This window comes from Lipotes vexillifer, unplaced genomic scaffold (genome assembly GCF_000442215.2).
Source record: "Lipotes vexillifer unplaced genomic scaffold, Lipotes_vexillifer_v1.1 scaffold518, whole genome shotgun sequence".
Lineage (NCBI taxonomy): Eukaryota > Metazoa > Chordata > Mammalia > Artiodactyla > Lipotidae > Lipotes > Lipotes vexillifer.
The window spans coordinates 1,237,835-1,250,717 of NW_006780945.1; the positions used below are offsets into that span (position 1 = coordinate 1,237,835).

The following is a 12,883-nucleotide window of genomic DNA, read 5'->3' on the forward strand; positions in this document are numbered from 1 at the left end:
GACAGGGGAAGACAGAGAGGGAAGGAGGGAAGAAAGAGAAGAGAGAAGAGAGCTGGAGCGCGTGTGAGCGAGGAGCGGGGCGGCAGCGGCAGCAGAGTGGAGCTTCAATGTGCTGATTAATTTAGCCTATTTCCAGTCACGCTGCAGATTTAGGGAGGGAGGAGGAGACCGGCTGCCGGTGCAGGAGGGAAGGACGGAAGGAGGGAAGGACGGAAGGAGGGAGAGGCTGCGCAGAGGGAGGGAGGAGGGAAGGGGTTGAGAGGAGAAAGTTGGTAGGGGCTCTGCCAGCTGTCCAAGGGCTGGGCCCATTCATCAGAGGAGGCGCTGGAGGGTAAGCAGAGGGCGACGCGCCGCCCAGGGGTTCGGATGCGCCCACCACCCACCCCCACCGTTGGAGAAGCTGTGCAGGAAGTGGCTGCTGTCGGCCCGGAGCCCCGAGGGCCCCGAGGGCACCCGCAGGCATCAAGGAGCACTTGGCCTCTCCCCCCCCCCCGACTCCCTTTCCTGGGCAACGTGAGGAGCCCCACTTCAGGGAGCCCCCCAGATCCCTTAGAGACTCCAGCATGGAGTCATGCCAACAACAGCTCTCTCCACAGTCAGAGCTGCGGGAGGCAGGGGGGCTGCTTATTAATAGCAGCACATCCTACGTGGAGGGGGAAGGACCAGCAATTGAGAAAACTGGAGCAGTGACTTCTCGGAGGGCAGAGCAGGGGGCTGGGAAGTGAGCGAACAGAGGAAGCCAGTGGAAGAGGGAAGAGCCAGCTGAAAGGAAGGGCTCTTCCAACACCTAGGACCCAACATCTTCCCACCAGGTGGCGGGGGGGCTCCAAGAGCCGCTAATCAAGGCGAGTGCAGAGCTCAGCCAGGAGCCGATACCGCCCAGCCGCATCCAGACACAGCTGCCCAGGTGCTGCTGGGACCAGGACACTGCCTGCGGACGCAGGGCCTCATCCCAGGAAGAAAGAGGAGGCTGATGACCTGGGCTCCCATCTCCTCCCGGGGCTTCAAGCAGAGCCCGGGCATCACTCTGCGACCTCGGGTTTGACATACGGGAAGCTGTCAGAACAGACCCCCTGGGTGATGTTGGGGCAGGAAACTTCTCTGGCTCCATCCAGGCCACCCTGAGGATGGGGCTGGAAAACCTCGAGGGAGAGGAAATGGCCTAACAGGTCCAATAACTGGAGCATGGGCTGGAGCCTGAGACCATTTCTCCAGGGCCCTGTTTCCTAGAGGACACCATCTCATCAGCAGGGAAGGGAAGAGAGAGCCTCTGCCGAGTTCCAGCCGGCCTCTCCCCTCCCCCTTCTCCAGCACAGTTTACTGTGGGTGCGCGCGCGCGAGCGCACACACACACACACACACACACACACACACACACACACACACCGCCAAACCCTGAGCTGAATGGGAACAGGAAAGGAGGGGCCCAGGCAGTCCAGAGGTTAAGGGCAGGAAGTCTCTGTGAGGCCAGGGAAGGAGGGGTCGGCTTCCGAGACAGTCACTCTGAGGACGGCTGCCACCTGTGTAGTGGGGCTGCAGCCTCAGCAAACTGCCAAGGAGACTCCTGTCCCTTGCTCCCAGGTCACACTCCCCTTTAGCTTTCTACCAAGGCACTGCTCTGGGGGAACCACAACCAAGCAAATACTGTCCCTCCTGTGCAACAGGCCCTAGAAGAACAGCTCATAGGGTCTAACCCAGGTATTCCACAGCGCCCCCCAACACAGCCCTCTGGAGTCTGGCCCCCCTCTTTCACTACCCACTTCAGCAAGTGAAAAGGGAAGCTCTGCATCTGAGGAGAAACCCAGACCATCACTGCCACGGCACATCCACCATGGGCTGGAGGACGGGAGACGGGAGAGGAGGGTCTGCAGGGGACACTGAGGATAGGTAGGTCACAAAGAGAAGAGGGGCAAGGCGCAAACTGATCCTGGGCTGTAGCCAGGTGACGAAAGGCCACCTTACCATCAACTCCCAGCACGCCAGCTTGCCCACTCCTACGCATCCAAGAAGGCTTCCACTGTTGGAGGCCCCAGGGATGCACTTTAGAAGCCCATATTTACACAACTCGCAAGGCACCTCAGGTAGAAACACCGTCAGATCTGTTACTTAGCTTCTTGTCCTATTAATTCCTCAACTAGACAGTAAGCCTCTCCAAGCCAGAGGCCATCCCCCAGGGCCTAGGGTTCTACCACCCGAAGGAAGCATTCCATAAATATGGCTGACGATGGTGGTAATGGTGCTTTCTAGGTCAGGAAAGCATCTATCCAGAAAGAAAAAGAAGAGGACGAAGAAAAACCCTCCCCGACAAATGCCCCTGAGAGATATCCAGCCTGGGTTCACAAGTGTTCTTCCTCGGGCTTGAGAGAGAAGTCAGCTGCTGGACCACAGAACTTTGTTTCCCCGATTCACTAGGAATGGGTGTTTCAGCCACAGGCTGGAACCGGAGGACAACACTGTCCTTTGTTTTCGGGACATTCAGCCCCACCCTAGGCAGGGCACCACATTGCACAACATCATAGCCTTTGTTGGGGGGGGGGTGCTCCCTGGAACTGAGTAGTGCACAGCTCTTGCAACTACGCAGCAGCCCTGCACCCAGGCTAGGGAACGGGCAAGTGTAGCTTTCCCTGTGCTCCAATCACTGCTAGGATGGACACCTGCAGAGCAGCCAGAGGCATCTGTGAACAGGAGGCTGAACACCTCAGCAGTCAGCCAGGCACAGGTCTGTGTGGACCCTCAGCTCCTTCCCCAGTCCTCCCCAGACCTCCACAGATCTCTTTGGCAGGAAGATCACTATCCATAAGTTCAAGTCAATAAATATTTACTAAGCCCTTGCTACATGCCAGGCTCTGTGCTAGGAGCCAGGGACACTGAGATAAAGTGGGACAGACAGATGGTGCCAACACAGTGTAGCAAGTATGATGGTGGAGGTGCTGTGGATGCTGAAAGGAGGGACCCTGGAGGGATGAGGAGGACGTGTCTGGAGAAGGTCATGCCTAAACTGGGTCTTTGTTTTTTTTTTAATTTGGCTGCGCCGGGTCTTAGTTGCGGCATGTGGGATCTAGTTCCCTGACCAGGGATCGAACCCGGGTCCCCTTCATGGAGAGCATGGAGGCTTAGCCACTGGAGCACCAGGGAAGTCCCTAAACTGGGTCTTGAAGAAAGAAAAGTAGGAGTTTGGCAGGAAAAAGGGTAGGGGGGGATTTTGGGGTAACGGCCTAAACGTGGAGTGTGTGCCCAAACTCTGAAGTGTTCAGAATTACCAGTGGTAAAGGCCGAGGCAGGGGAGGTGAGGGATGCTGGGCCAATGGGCAGGAGTCGGATTATGGAGGCCTCTGGACCCCACGCTAAAGGTTTCGGCAGGTGGCGTGATGCCTTTTAAGCAGGGGCAACAAAAGGTCAGCTCTGCGTTTTGGATAGCCTTCCCTGCCCGCCGAGTGGAGGCAAGGGGTCAGAGACAGAGGGACCTGTTAGGAAGGTGTGACAGAAGGCCAGGCAAGGTGGGGACTTCCCTGGCGGTCCAGCAGTTCAGACTTCGCACTTCCACTGCAAGGGGCACGGGTTCGATCCCTCGTTGGGGAACTACGATCCCACATGCTGTGCAGCGCAGCCAAAAAAAAAAAAAAAGGCCAGGCAAGGACCTAGAGGAAGGACATCCCCTAGGGCAATCCTCGTCCCAGGAGAGGGATGCTCTGTTGGATGACAAATCTAACTCCACATAAAGATGGTATGCCTGGAGGCTGGGGTGCCTGAGTCAGGCTGGGGGAGGATGCCTGGCCCCCGGGGCTGCTTACCCCCAGCTGATTCAGCAGTGTGTCTGGAGTCTGACTGGGGAGCTCTTCTCTAACCACAGAGAGGGTGCCCAACTGAGTACTCAACCCAGCTCAGCAGGTTGGGGCAGAGTCCAGCAAAGGGCAAACAAGTGAAATTACACACCCCTGGGCAATGAGTGGAAGACTGGCTCAGAGCCAACCCCAATCAGAAACCGGCTCCCATGCGGCTGTGTTAACTGGTCCACCCTTTGTCCTTGAGTCCAAGCTCCCTGAGCCTGTGTGTTCCACCCAAGCAATAGTACCGTCCAGGGATCAGATCACGTACCCCAAGCCACAGAGCTGTGCCCCCTCCCTCACTTTTGGTGTAAAGCCTCCACATGAGGACCTCCCAGGCAAACACAGGTAGGGAGAGTCCAACAGAAACACACAGACAATCCCAGTTAGGGAACCGATCGTGGCCTACCACATGCTTCTCCTTCAGGTCCATGGGCCCAGGGTACTGCAGGCATGCCCAGAGGAAGGTGGTCACCCCAAAAAGGAAGGCTCCTCCCCAACATGTACGAACCCCAGTGACTCTGTCACAGTCACAGCATCTGGGGAAAAAAAAGAAAGAGGTCCCGTAAGGCCGGGTTGCTGGAAGGGGCAGCTACTGTGAAACAAAACAGTTATCATCTAAACAGTCGAGCAGGACATGGAGAAGATGGTGCTGGTGACCTCCAGGGCCCCGGCCTGTCCTGGCAGCAGTCAGCTTTACAAATTCCACTCTCTGTGGCCAGGAGGGAGAGGGCTACAGCAGGGATGCTGGAGAGCTGCAAGCTTTCCCTCTTTTAACCCTAATTTTCAGAGGCACGTATGTTTTATTCCCTGTGTACTCTTTGACTTGCTGACTTCCAGCAAGCAGGAAAAGCCATGGCTCATCAGCTCTTTATTTATTTATTTATTTTGGCCACATGTGGGATCTTAGTTCCCCAACCAGGGATCGACCCCATGTCCCCTGCAGTGGAAGCGCGGAGTCTTAACCACTGGACCGCCAGGGAAGTCCCATACCTTCACTTTTAAAGAGGTACCTCAGGTAGAAACACCTAAAGAGGTGATGAGGGACTTCCCTGGCGGTCCAGTGGTTAAGACTCCGTGCTTCCACTGCAGGGGGCACGGGTTCAATCCCTAGTCGGGGAACTAAAATCCCACAGGCTGGGCACGGCGCGGCCAAATTAAAAAAAAAAAAAAGTGAAGGTAAATTGGAATCTAGATACAACTTGAATAATCAGGCAAATGGTGGGAAGAGCAGCAGAGATGATCAAAGTAGAGACGTGCTCACTTCACCACCACCAGGAGCACAGCTGGGAAACACACGCCACACATGCCAACGCGTACATGTCCACAGTCAGCAGGCCTCTCGAGCGGTTGGCCAACAAGGAATGTTCAACAGGGACCTGGACGGGTGTCCACGAGGATGGGGGATCCAAGGCGACAACAATCTAGAAAATGAAGATTAGCCTAACCTCCCCACCCACCACTCCCTCCCCACATAACCCCGACTCTCACCCATCCATCCTGGCAGCCAACACACCTTAAATGATTTCAGATCAGTGTTTGGGTAAAGAGTGCCACTGAGTAATCTGGTTCGGTGCCAGCTGACTACTTGAGGAGAAAGAACTAACCTGCTTACTGGGGCAGTTCTTTTGGGGGCCTGCAGCAAAACCTATGTTAAGAGGAGCTGGTCAGAAGCCCAGGAGAACTGATCCATAAAAGAGCTGTCTAGAAACAATTAAAAAAAGAAAAAAGCTGTGTCCAGAGGACCCCAGGCAGGAGACCCAGGCTCTGAAGGCACTAAATCCGACCCACGATCCCGTCCAATTCCTCGCAAGACGTCACAGCCCTGCACTGCCAGGTCTGTCCCTACCTCTGCTTTTCCAGCCAGGCCCCTCAAAGCTGAGCTAGCCCCAGAGGGTCAGAGACAGACAGTGGCGCTGGGAGCAGCACTGCAGTGCAGTGACATTTGGTTTTTGGCAGCCGACTGAAATGGGATCCTGAGAGGCCAAATGCACTTCTGCCTAAGGCCGCTCTGACTCAGGCACCCTGGCCCTGTTTACAAGTACAGCTCAAGGTCCCCATGACATCCCATGCCAGCAGGGGCTGGATGAGGCAGTCACCACACAGGGAAAGGCACCAGGAGCCAGATGGGGATCATGCTTAACTCCTTCTGCCAACACTACAGGAGTGAAATAACTCTGCGGCCGGATGGAACCACAGCAGTTCCAAAAGGGCAGCCAGGAGCATGACATTTTTCTAAGAGTCTCTGTTTTCCCATCACTCCATACATGGGGTTCTGGGAGAGAGTTGTCCTTAGCTGTCTGATCTGAAACCAGCAGCTGTATCCTTAAAGGGCCAGGTCCACTCCCCGCCCATTGTGAAAAAAAGCACAGGCTTCAAAGCCAAACACTCATGGGTTCAAATCCTGGCTCCATCACGTATCTAGTGCCAAATGACCTTGGCAAATCACTTGTCTCTCTGAGCCTCGGTGTCCTTGTTCATTGAATGGAAGTGATGATACCTATTTCACAGCTATGCAACAGGAATTATGTAAAATACTATATGCAGAGGGCCTAATACAGTATTTGGTACATGGTAGGTCTTAATAGTCGCCATTACTATCATCTACTATCATCAGCAAACAAGAAATATGAAGAAAGAGTCACCAAAGTCAAGAATGAGAACTCAAAAGTAAGGAGAAAAAAAAGAAATAAAAGGCATAAAGATTGTAAAGAGGGAATTCCCTGGCAGGGCAGTGGTTAGGACTTGGTGCTTTCACTGCCAGGGCCTGGGTTCAATCCCTGGTCGGGAACTAAGATCCTGCAAGCTGCGGGCATGGCCAAAAAAAAAAAAAAAAAAAAAAAGATTGTAGAGAAATAAGTAAAACTGTCTTTATTTGCAGAAGACTCGATCATACATGTAGAAAATCCTAAAGAAATCTACAAATAAGATATTAGAACAAATAAGTGTGCAAGGTTGCATGATACAAGGTCAAAATATAAAATGCAAATATAAATTAAATTTCTATATGCTATAATGAAATATAGGAAAATAAAAATGTGTAAATATCACTTATTGTACCAAAAGAAAGAAATACTTAGAGATGACTTTAATGAAAATACACATAAGTCCTATACACTGCTGAGAGAAATTAAAGACCTAAACAAAGAGAGAGCTATACCATGTTCATGGAATGGAAGACTTAATGTTAACATTAATGTTTTAATATTTAAATTAAATAATATTCATATTCATACATTTCTATTTATCAGTATTAATATTAATAGGCACCCATCAGAATGACTAAAATGAAAACGACCGACAGTACCTAGTGTTGGTGAGGATATGAACTGATAAATTGCTGGTGGGAATATAACATGGTATAACCATTTAGGAAACCATTTTGGCTGTTTCGGATAAAGTACAGGTGACTTTTTAACAAGGCGGGGGTTAGAAACACCGACCCCTGACACCACCCTCCCACCCCCCAAGCACAGTGGAAAATCCACATGTAACTTTACAGTCAGCCCTCCAAATCTACAGTTCTGCATTTGTAGATTCAACCAACCATGGATCGTGTAGCATTCTGGTACGTATTTAGTGAAAGAAATCCATATATAAGTGGACTCATGCAGTTCAAGGGTCAACTATATACACTTATTATATGACCCAGTAATGGAAATATATGTCCTCAAAGAGAATTACATACAAATGTTCATAGCAATTTTATTCAAAATAGCCCCAAACTGGAAAAAATCCAAATGTCCACTCAGGTGAATGGATGAACACACTATGGTAAATCCATACAATGGAATTCTACCCAGCAACAAAACAGAATAAAGTACTGATATACACAACAATATGACTGAATCTCAAAAACATTTAATGAGTGAAAGAAGCCACACATAGGGCTTCCCTCGTGGCACAGTGGTTGAGAATCCACCTTCCAATGCAGGGGATGTGGGTTCAAGCCCTGGTCTGGGAAGATCCCACATGCCACGGAGCAACAACGCACGTGTGCCACAACTACTGAGCCTGTGTTCTAGAGCCCGCAAGCCACAACTACTGAGCCTGCATGCCACAACTGCTGAAGCCCGTGCACCTAGACCCCATGCTCCGCAACAAGAGAAGCCACCACAATGAGAAGCCCGCACACTGCAACAAAGAGTAGCCCCTGCTCACCACAACTAGAGAAAGCCCATGTGCAGCAACAAAGACCCAACACAGCCAAAAAAAAAAAAAAAGCCACACACAAAAGAGTGCCTAGTGTATGATTCAATTAATATAAAATTCAGAACAGGCAAAACTAATCAATAGTGGCAGCAAGCAGATCAGGGGTTGCCTGGGGGCAGGGGGAGGGAATGACTGCAAAGGGCACAGGGATCTTTTGTTTAATATCTTGACTGTGGGTGGTGACTACAGGGGTATATACATTTGTCAAAATTCTTTGAACTATATACTTAAATAGGTGCATATCATTGTATGGAAATAGAGTTGCCTCCATAGAGCTGATTTTCCAAAAGTACAGGGGAATCCGAGTTCAACTAACCTCTAAAATGCCTAGCACATGCAAGATTTGGCAGATATAAAAGAGAAGGGATAATGAAGCAAACATTTATCCAGCACCTGTAGTGTGTTACAATAGCAGATACTTAGTAAGTATAAGGAATGGTCCTGTTTTCAAAGAAGTATAAGATGCGGTCCCTTCCCTAGAAGGATTTATAATATAGTGGTTTGAGCTATTATGAAAAAAGATAACAATTCAAGTTGGCATTGACATACTAAATGAGAATTGTAAACAGGTGCTTAGGAGTAGGAAGAGGAAGGGCTGCCCAAGCAAGAGCCACAAGTCCCAACCAAGGCACCAGGGAAGAAATGCAGGAGCCTTTTTTTTTTTTAATTGGGGTATAATTTACAATGTTGTGCTAGTTTCAGGTGTACAGCAAACTGAATCTGTTATACATATACATATATCCACTCTTTTTTAGCTTCTTTTCCCATACAGGCCATTCGAGTATTTAGTAGTGTTCCCTGTGCTATAGAGTTGGTCCTTATTAGTTATCTATTTTATATATAGTAGTGTGTATGTGTCAACCCAATCTCCCAATTTATCCCTCCCCCCGGGAGCCTTTTTGAAAGATAGTGATCTGACCTATTTGGTTAGAGCAGAAGGCCTGAGTAGGTCAGACTGAAGAAATAAATGAAGAAATAAATGACCACGTAGGACAGGGAATCAGGAGCCCTTGAAAAAAAGACACCCTGAGGAGTCACTTAAGGTTTCTGAGTAGGTCCCAGGATTTTAAAAGGGTAGAGAATGGATCAGAGGGAAAAGGGAAAGAAATTACAGGCAGAACAGTTAGAAGAAAATTACAATAACCCTGGTTTGCCATGACGGGTATCTAGACAAAGGCGGCAATGAGAACGAAGGGGTCGATGCTTCCTGCTGCCAAGCTCAGAACCAACATCAAAAAGAACTAGTGTGGGGACTTCCCTGGTGGCGCAGTGGTTAAGACTCCACCCTCCCAATGCAGGGGGCCTGGGTTGGATCCCTGATCAGGGAACTAGATCCCACATGCATGCTGCAACTAAGAGCTTGCAGGCTGTAACTAAGAGTTTGCAAGCCACAACTAAGGAGCCCACCTGCTGCAACTAAGACCCGGTGCAGCCAAAAAAATAAATATTTTTTTAAAAAAGAAAACAAAGAAAAAAGAACGGGTGCCCAATGTTCAGGTTGAGGGCGAGCTGAGGAGTTGGCTGTCCTTACCTCTTTCAACACAATCTTCATTAGCTCTGCTGGCACTCTAGGCACGCCCAACACACCAAAAACACAATTTGGTGGACTCTACTCAGCTGAAATTGTGCTGATGGATGCATGGATATTCAGTGGGAGGGAGGTTTTTTTTTTTTTTTGCAGTACGTGGGCCTCTCACTGCCGTGGCCTCTCCCATCGCGGAGCACAGGCTCTGGACGCGCAGGCCCAGCGGCCATGGCTCACAGGCCCAGCCGCTCTGCGGCATGTGGGATCTTCCCGGACCGGGGCATGAACCTGTGTCCCCTGCATTGGCAGGCGGACTCTCAACCACTGCGCCACCAGGGAAGCCCCGGGAGGGAGGTTTTTCATCACAAGTCTCGGGGTTCTATCCTTGGTGGCATCCTAGTCAATATCTTTATCAATAATTTGGGTGAGGAAACAGATGGTATGCTAATCAAATTCTTGGATAGCACAAACCTGGAAAGGAGATCAAAGTCAAGCTCCAGGAAGGTCTCAACAGGCAGAAATGATGGGCCAAATCTAATAGATTCAATTTAACTGTAAGAGACTCGATATTAACTCCTACACTTAGGTTCAAAAACTACTGTAGTAAACTACTATAAATGGCTTAATTAAATGCATTTTCAAAATAAACGGCATGGCCGCCCAGAGTTCACTCACATTTAGGCTGCATTAACAGATATGCCAAGTCCCCCAAAAGACAGGGGTAAGTCTCATTCCTGTACATTTCAGAGCACACCTGAAATATTTTGTTCATTTGTGCATCACACACTTTAAGGACACTGACTAAAATGGAAGGCTTCCAGAAAACAGCAACCAGGTTGGAGAAACTATCACATGAGAATTAATGGAAGGGACAGAAGATGCTTGGCCAGGACACCTAAAACACATCAGGTTAGAGCAGAGACAGAAGGGCATGATGGCTGCCAGGGGAAAGAAGGGCCAGGCTTACTCTGGGAGGCTCCAAAAACAGGGACTAGATTAGGGGGAGGAAGCTATATGGAGGCCGACTGGGACTTAATATGAGCAATATCATTTTTTTTTTTTTTTTTTTTTTTGGCTGCATGGCTTTTGGGATGTCAGTCCCCATCAGGGATTGAACCTGTGCCATGACAGTGAAAGCCTGGAATCCTAACCACTAGGCCACCAGGGAACTCCCAAGCAATATCTTTTATACATATTAGAACTGTATTAAAAAAATGGAAGAGGCCACCCTGAGAGGCAATGAGCTTCCCATCATTAGAGGGATCCAAGCAGAGGTGGGGAATTATGGAGCTAATAAATACATCAGGTAGCAAATAAGAAAGAGATGGCTTTTTATGGTCTCTTCTAACTCCGAGAGACTATGAAATCAAGAAATCCAGTAGCATCTACCTATGAAAAGATGCTCAACTCTACCCACAATAAGAGACATTCAAATTAGACTACCCCAGGGGAACAAAGCTGGAATATTTTCACCACTGGACATCAAGGTTTTATAAAGCTACAGTAATCGATGCAGTGTGGTATCGGCCTGGTAATAGAGCCTAGAAATAGACCCAGACATATGTGGTCAATTGATTTTCGAAAAAAGGTATAAAGGCAATTTGGTGAAAAAAGTCTCTTCAACAAATTGTGCTGGAACAATTGAATATTCAGATGCAAAAACAAACAAAAAAAAACTTGTAAATATAGCTTGTACCACATACATTTAACTAAAAATGGATCATAGACCTAAATGGAAAAGTGAAACTATAAGATTTCTAGAAGAAATAATGGGAGAAAATCTTTGTAACTTTGGGTTGGATTTCTTAGAATCAATACCAAGAGCATAACCTACAAAAGAAGATATTAATAAACTGGAACTGAGTGGCTGAGGATAGGAGTGGGAGGAAGAATTTTCACTGTATATACTTTTGCGCCTTTTGATTTTCAAACCATATGAATACACCAAATGTATCTTTAAAGAATCAGCAACCTCTCACTCCTGGGGATATATACCCGCAAGAAGTGACAACAGGGACCCAAACAGATATCTGTACTCTCATGTTCACAGCAGCACTATTCACAATAGCAAAGGTGGAAGCAACCTAAGTATCCATCAACAGATGAATGGATAAACAAAATGTGGCCTATACATACAATGGAATATTATTAAGGCTTCAAAAGGAAGACAATTCTGACACATGCTACCACATGGATGAACTGTGAAGACCTTACGCTAAGTGAAATAAGCCAGTCACAAAAGGACAAATATTGTATGATTCCTCTTATTTGAGGGTCCTAGAGTAGTCAAATTCCTAGAGACAGAAAGTAGAATGGTGGTTGCCGGGGACTAGAGGAGGGGGGAATGGGAAATTAAGTGTTTAATGGGGACATAGTTTCAGTTTGGGAAAATAAAAAAGTTCTGGAGATGGATGGTGGTGACGGCTGTGTAACACTGTGAATGTACTTAATGCCACATAACTGGTTAAAATGGTAAGTTTTGTATTACGTATATTTTACCACAATAAAAAAACCTCAGCAACTTCTGGGAATTCCCTGGCAGTCCAGTGGTTAGGACTTGGCGCTTTCACTGCCAAGGCCAAGGTTCGATCCCTGGTTGGGGAACTAAGATCCCAAAAGCCACGCGGTGTGGCAAAAAAAAAAAAATCTGATTTTGCAATTGGTTCTGGCTTACATTACAAGGAATATTCACCCACTGCATTCCATGTCAACTTTAGGGATGTTTATATATTTTTTTCAAATATTTATTTATTTAGGCTGCTCCTGGTCTTGATTGGGGCATGCGAACTTCTTAGTTGAGGCATGCATGCAGGATCTAGTTCCCTGACCAGGGATTGAACCCAGGCCCCCTGCATTGGGATCATGGAGTCCTACCCACTGGACCACCAGGCAAGTCCCTATGCTCTTTTCAATACACCTTTGAGTCTCTCTCCAGTATATATCTTTTTGCAGGTGTTTCCCAATATTTTTCTCTTCACCTTCCTACTAAGGAAGACTGCTATCAGGAATCTCTTTTTCAGGATGATCCTGAAATTAAGAGAACTGGGTTCATATCATTACACTATCTCTAGTTTCCCAAAGGCCGCTGTGAGCCCTGAAAGGGTCTCCTTCCCTTGGGCAGCCCTCATTCCCCATCACTCTAGGCCTTTGGATGCAGGCATCAGGCTGAGTCTAAATCTGGTCCTTAACCTACTTGCCACGCCATGTGATCCTGTTTACTACTGGCTCGGCAACCACAAGCAAAGCTTATTATTACACGAACCCCTGGTCACCAAACCACACATTTCTGGCTGGCTGGTCCCTTCAGAAGAAAAACATTCCT

The 12,883-nt window shown here is 48.4% G+C and overlaps 1 protein-coding gene and 1 non-coding gene across 2 annotated transcripts in view; one reads left to right on the forward strand and one right to left on the reverse strand.

The window, feature by feature from the left end:
• The window catches only part of TMEM94 (transmembrane protein 94), a 23,766-nt gene extending 19,439 nt beyond the window's left edge, over nt 1-4,327 (reverse strand). Inside the window, exon 1 of the mRNA XM_007454412.1 lies at nt 4,234-4,327. Within this exon, the coding sequence (XP_007454474.1) occupies nt 4,234-4,327 (94 nt within the window). The remainder of the gene's footprint in view (nt 1-4,233) is intronic.
• Nucleotides 4,328-12,093: 7,766 nt separating this feature from the next.
• TRNAE-UUC (transfer RNA glutamic acid (anticodon UUC)) lies at nt 12,094-12,165 on the forward strand. The gene has a single exon. It is a non-coding gene; the product is annotated as a tRNA-Glu (tRNA).
• Nucleotides 12,166-12,883: the final 718 nt, after the last annotated feature.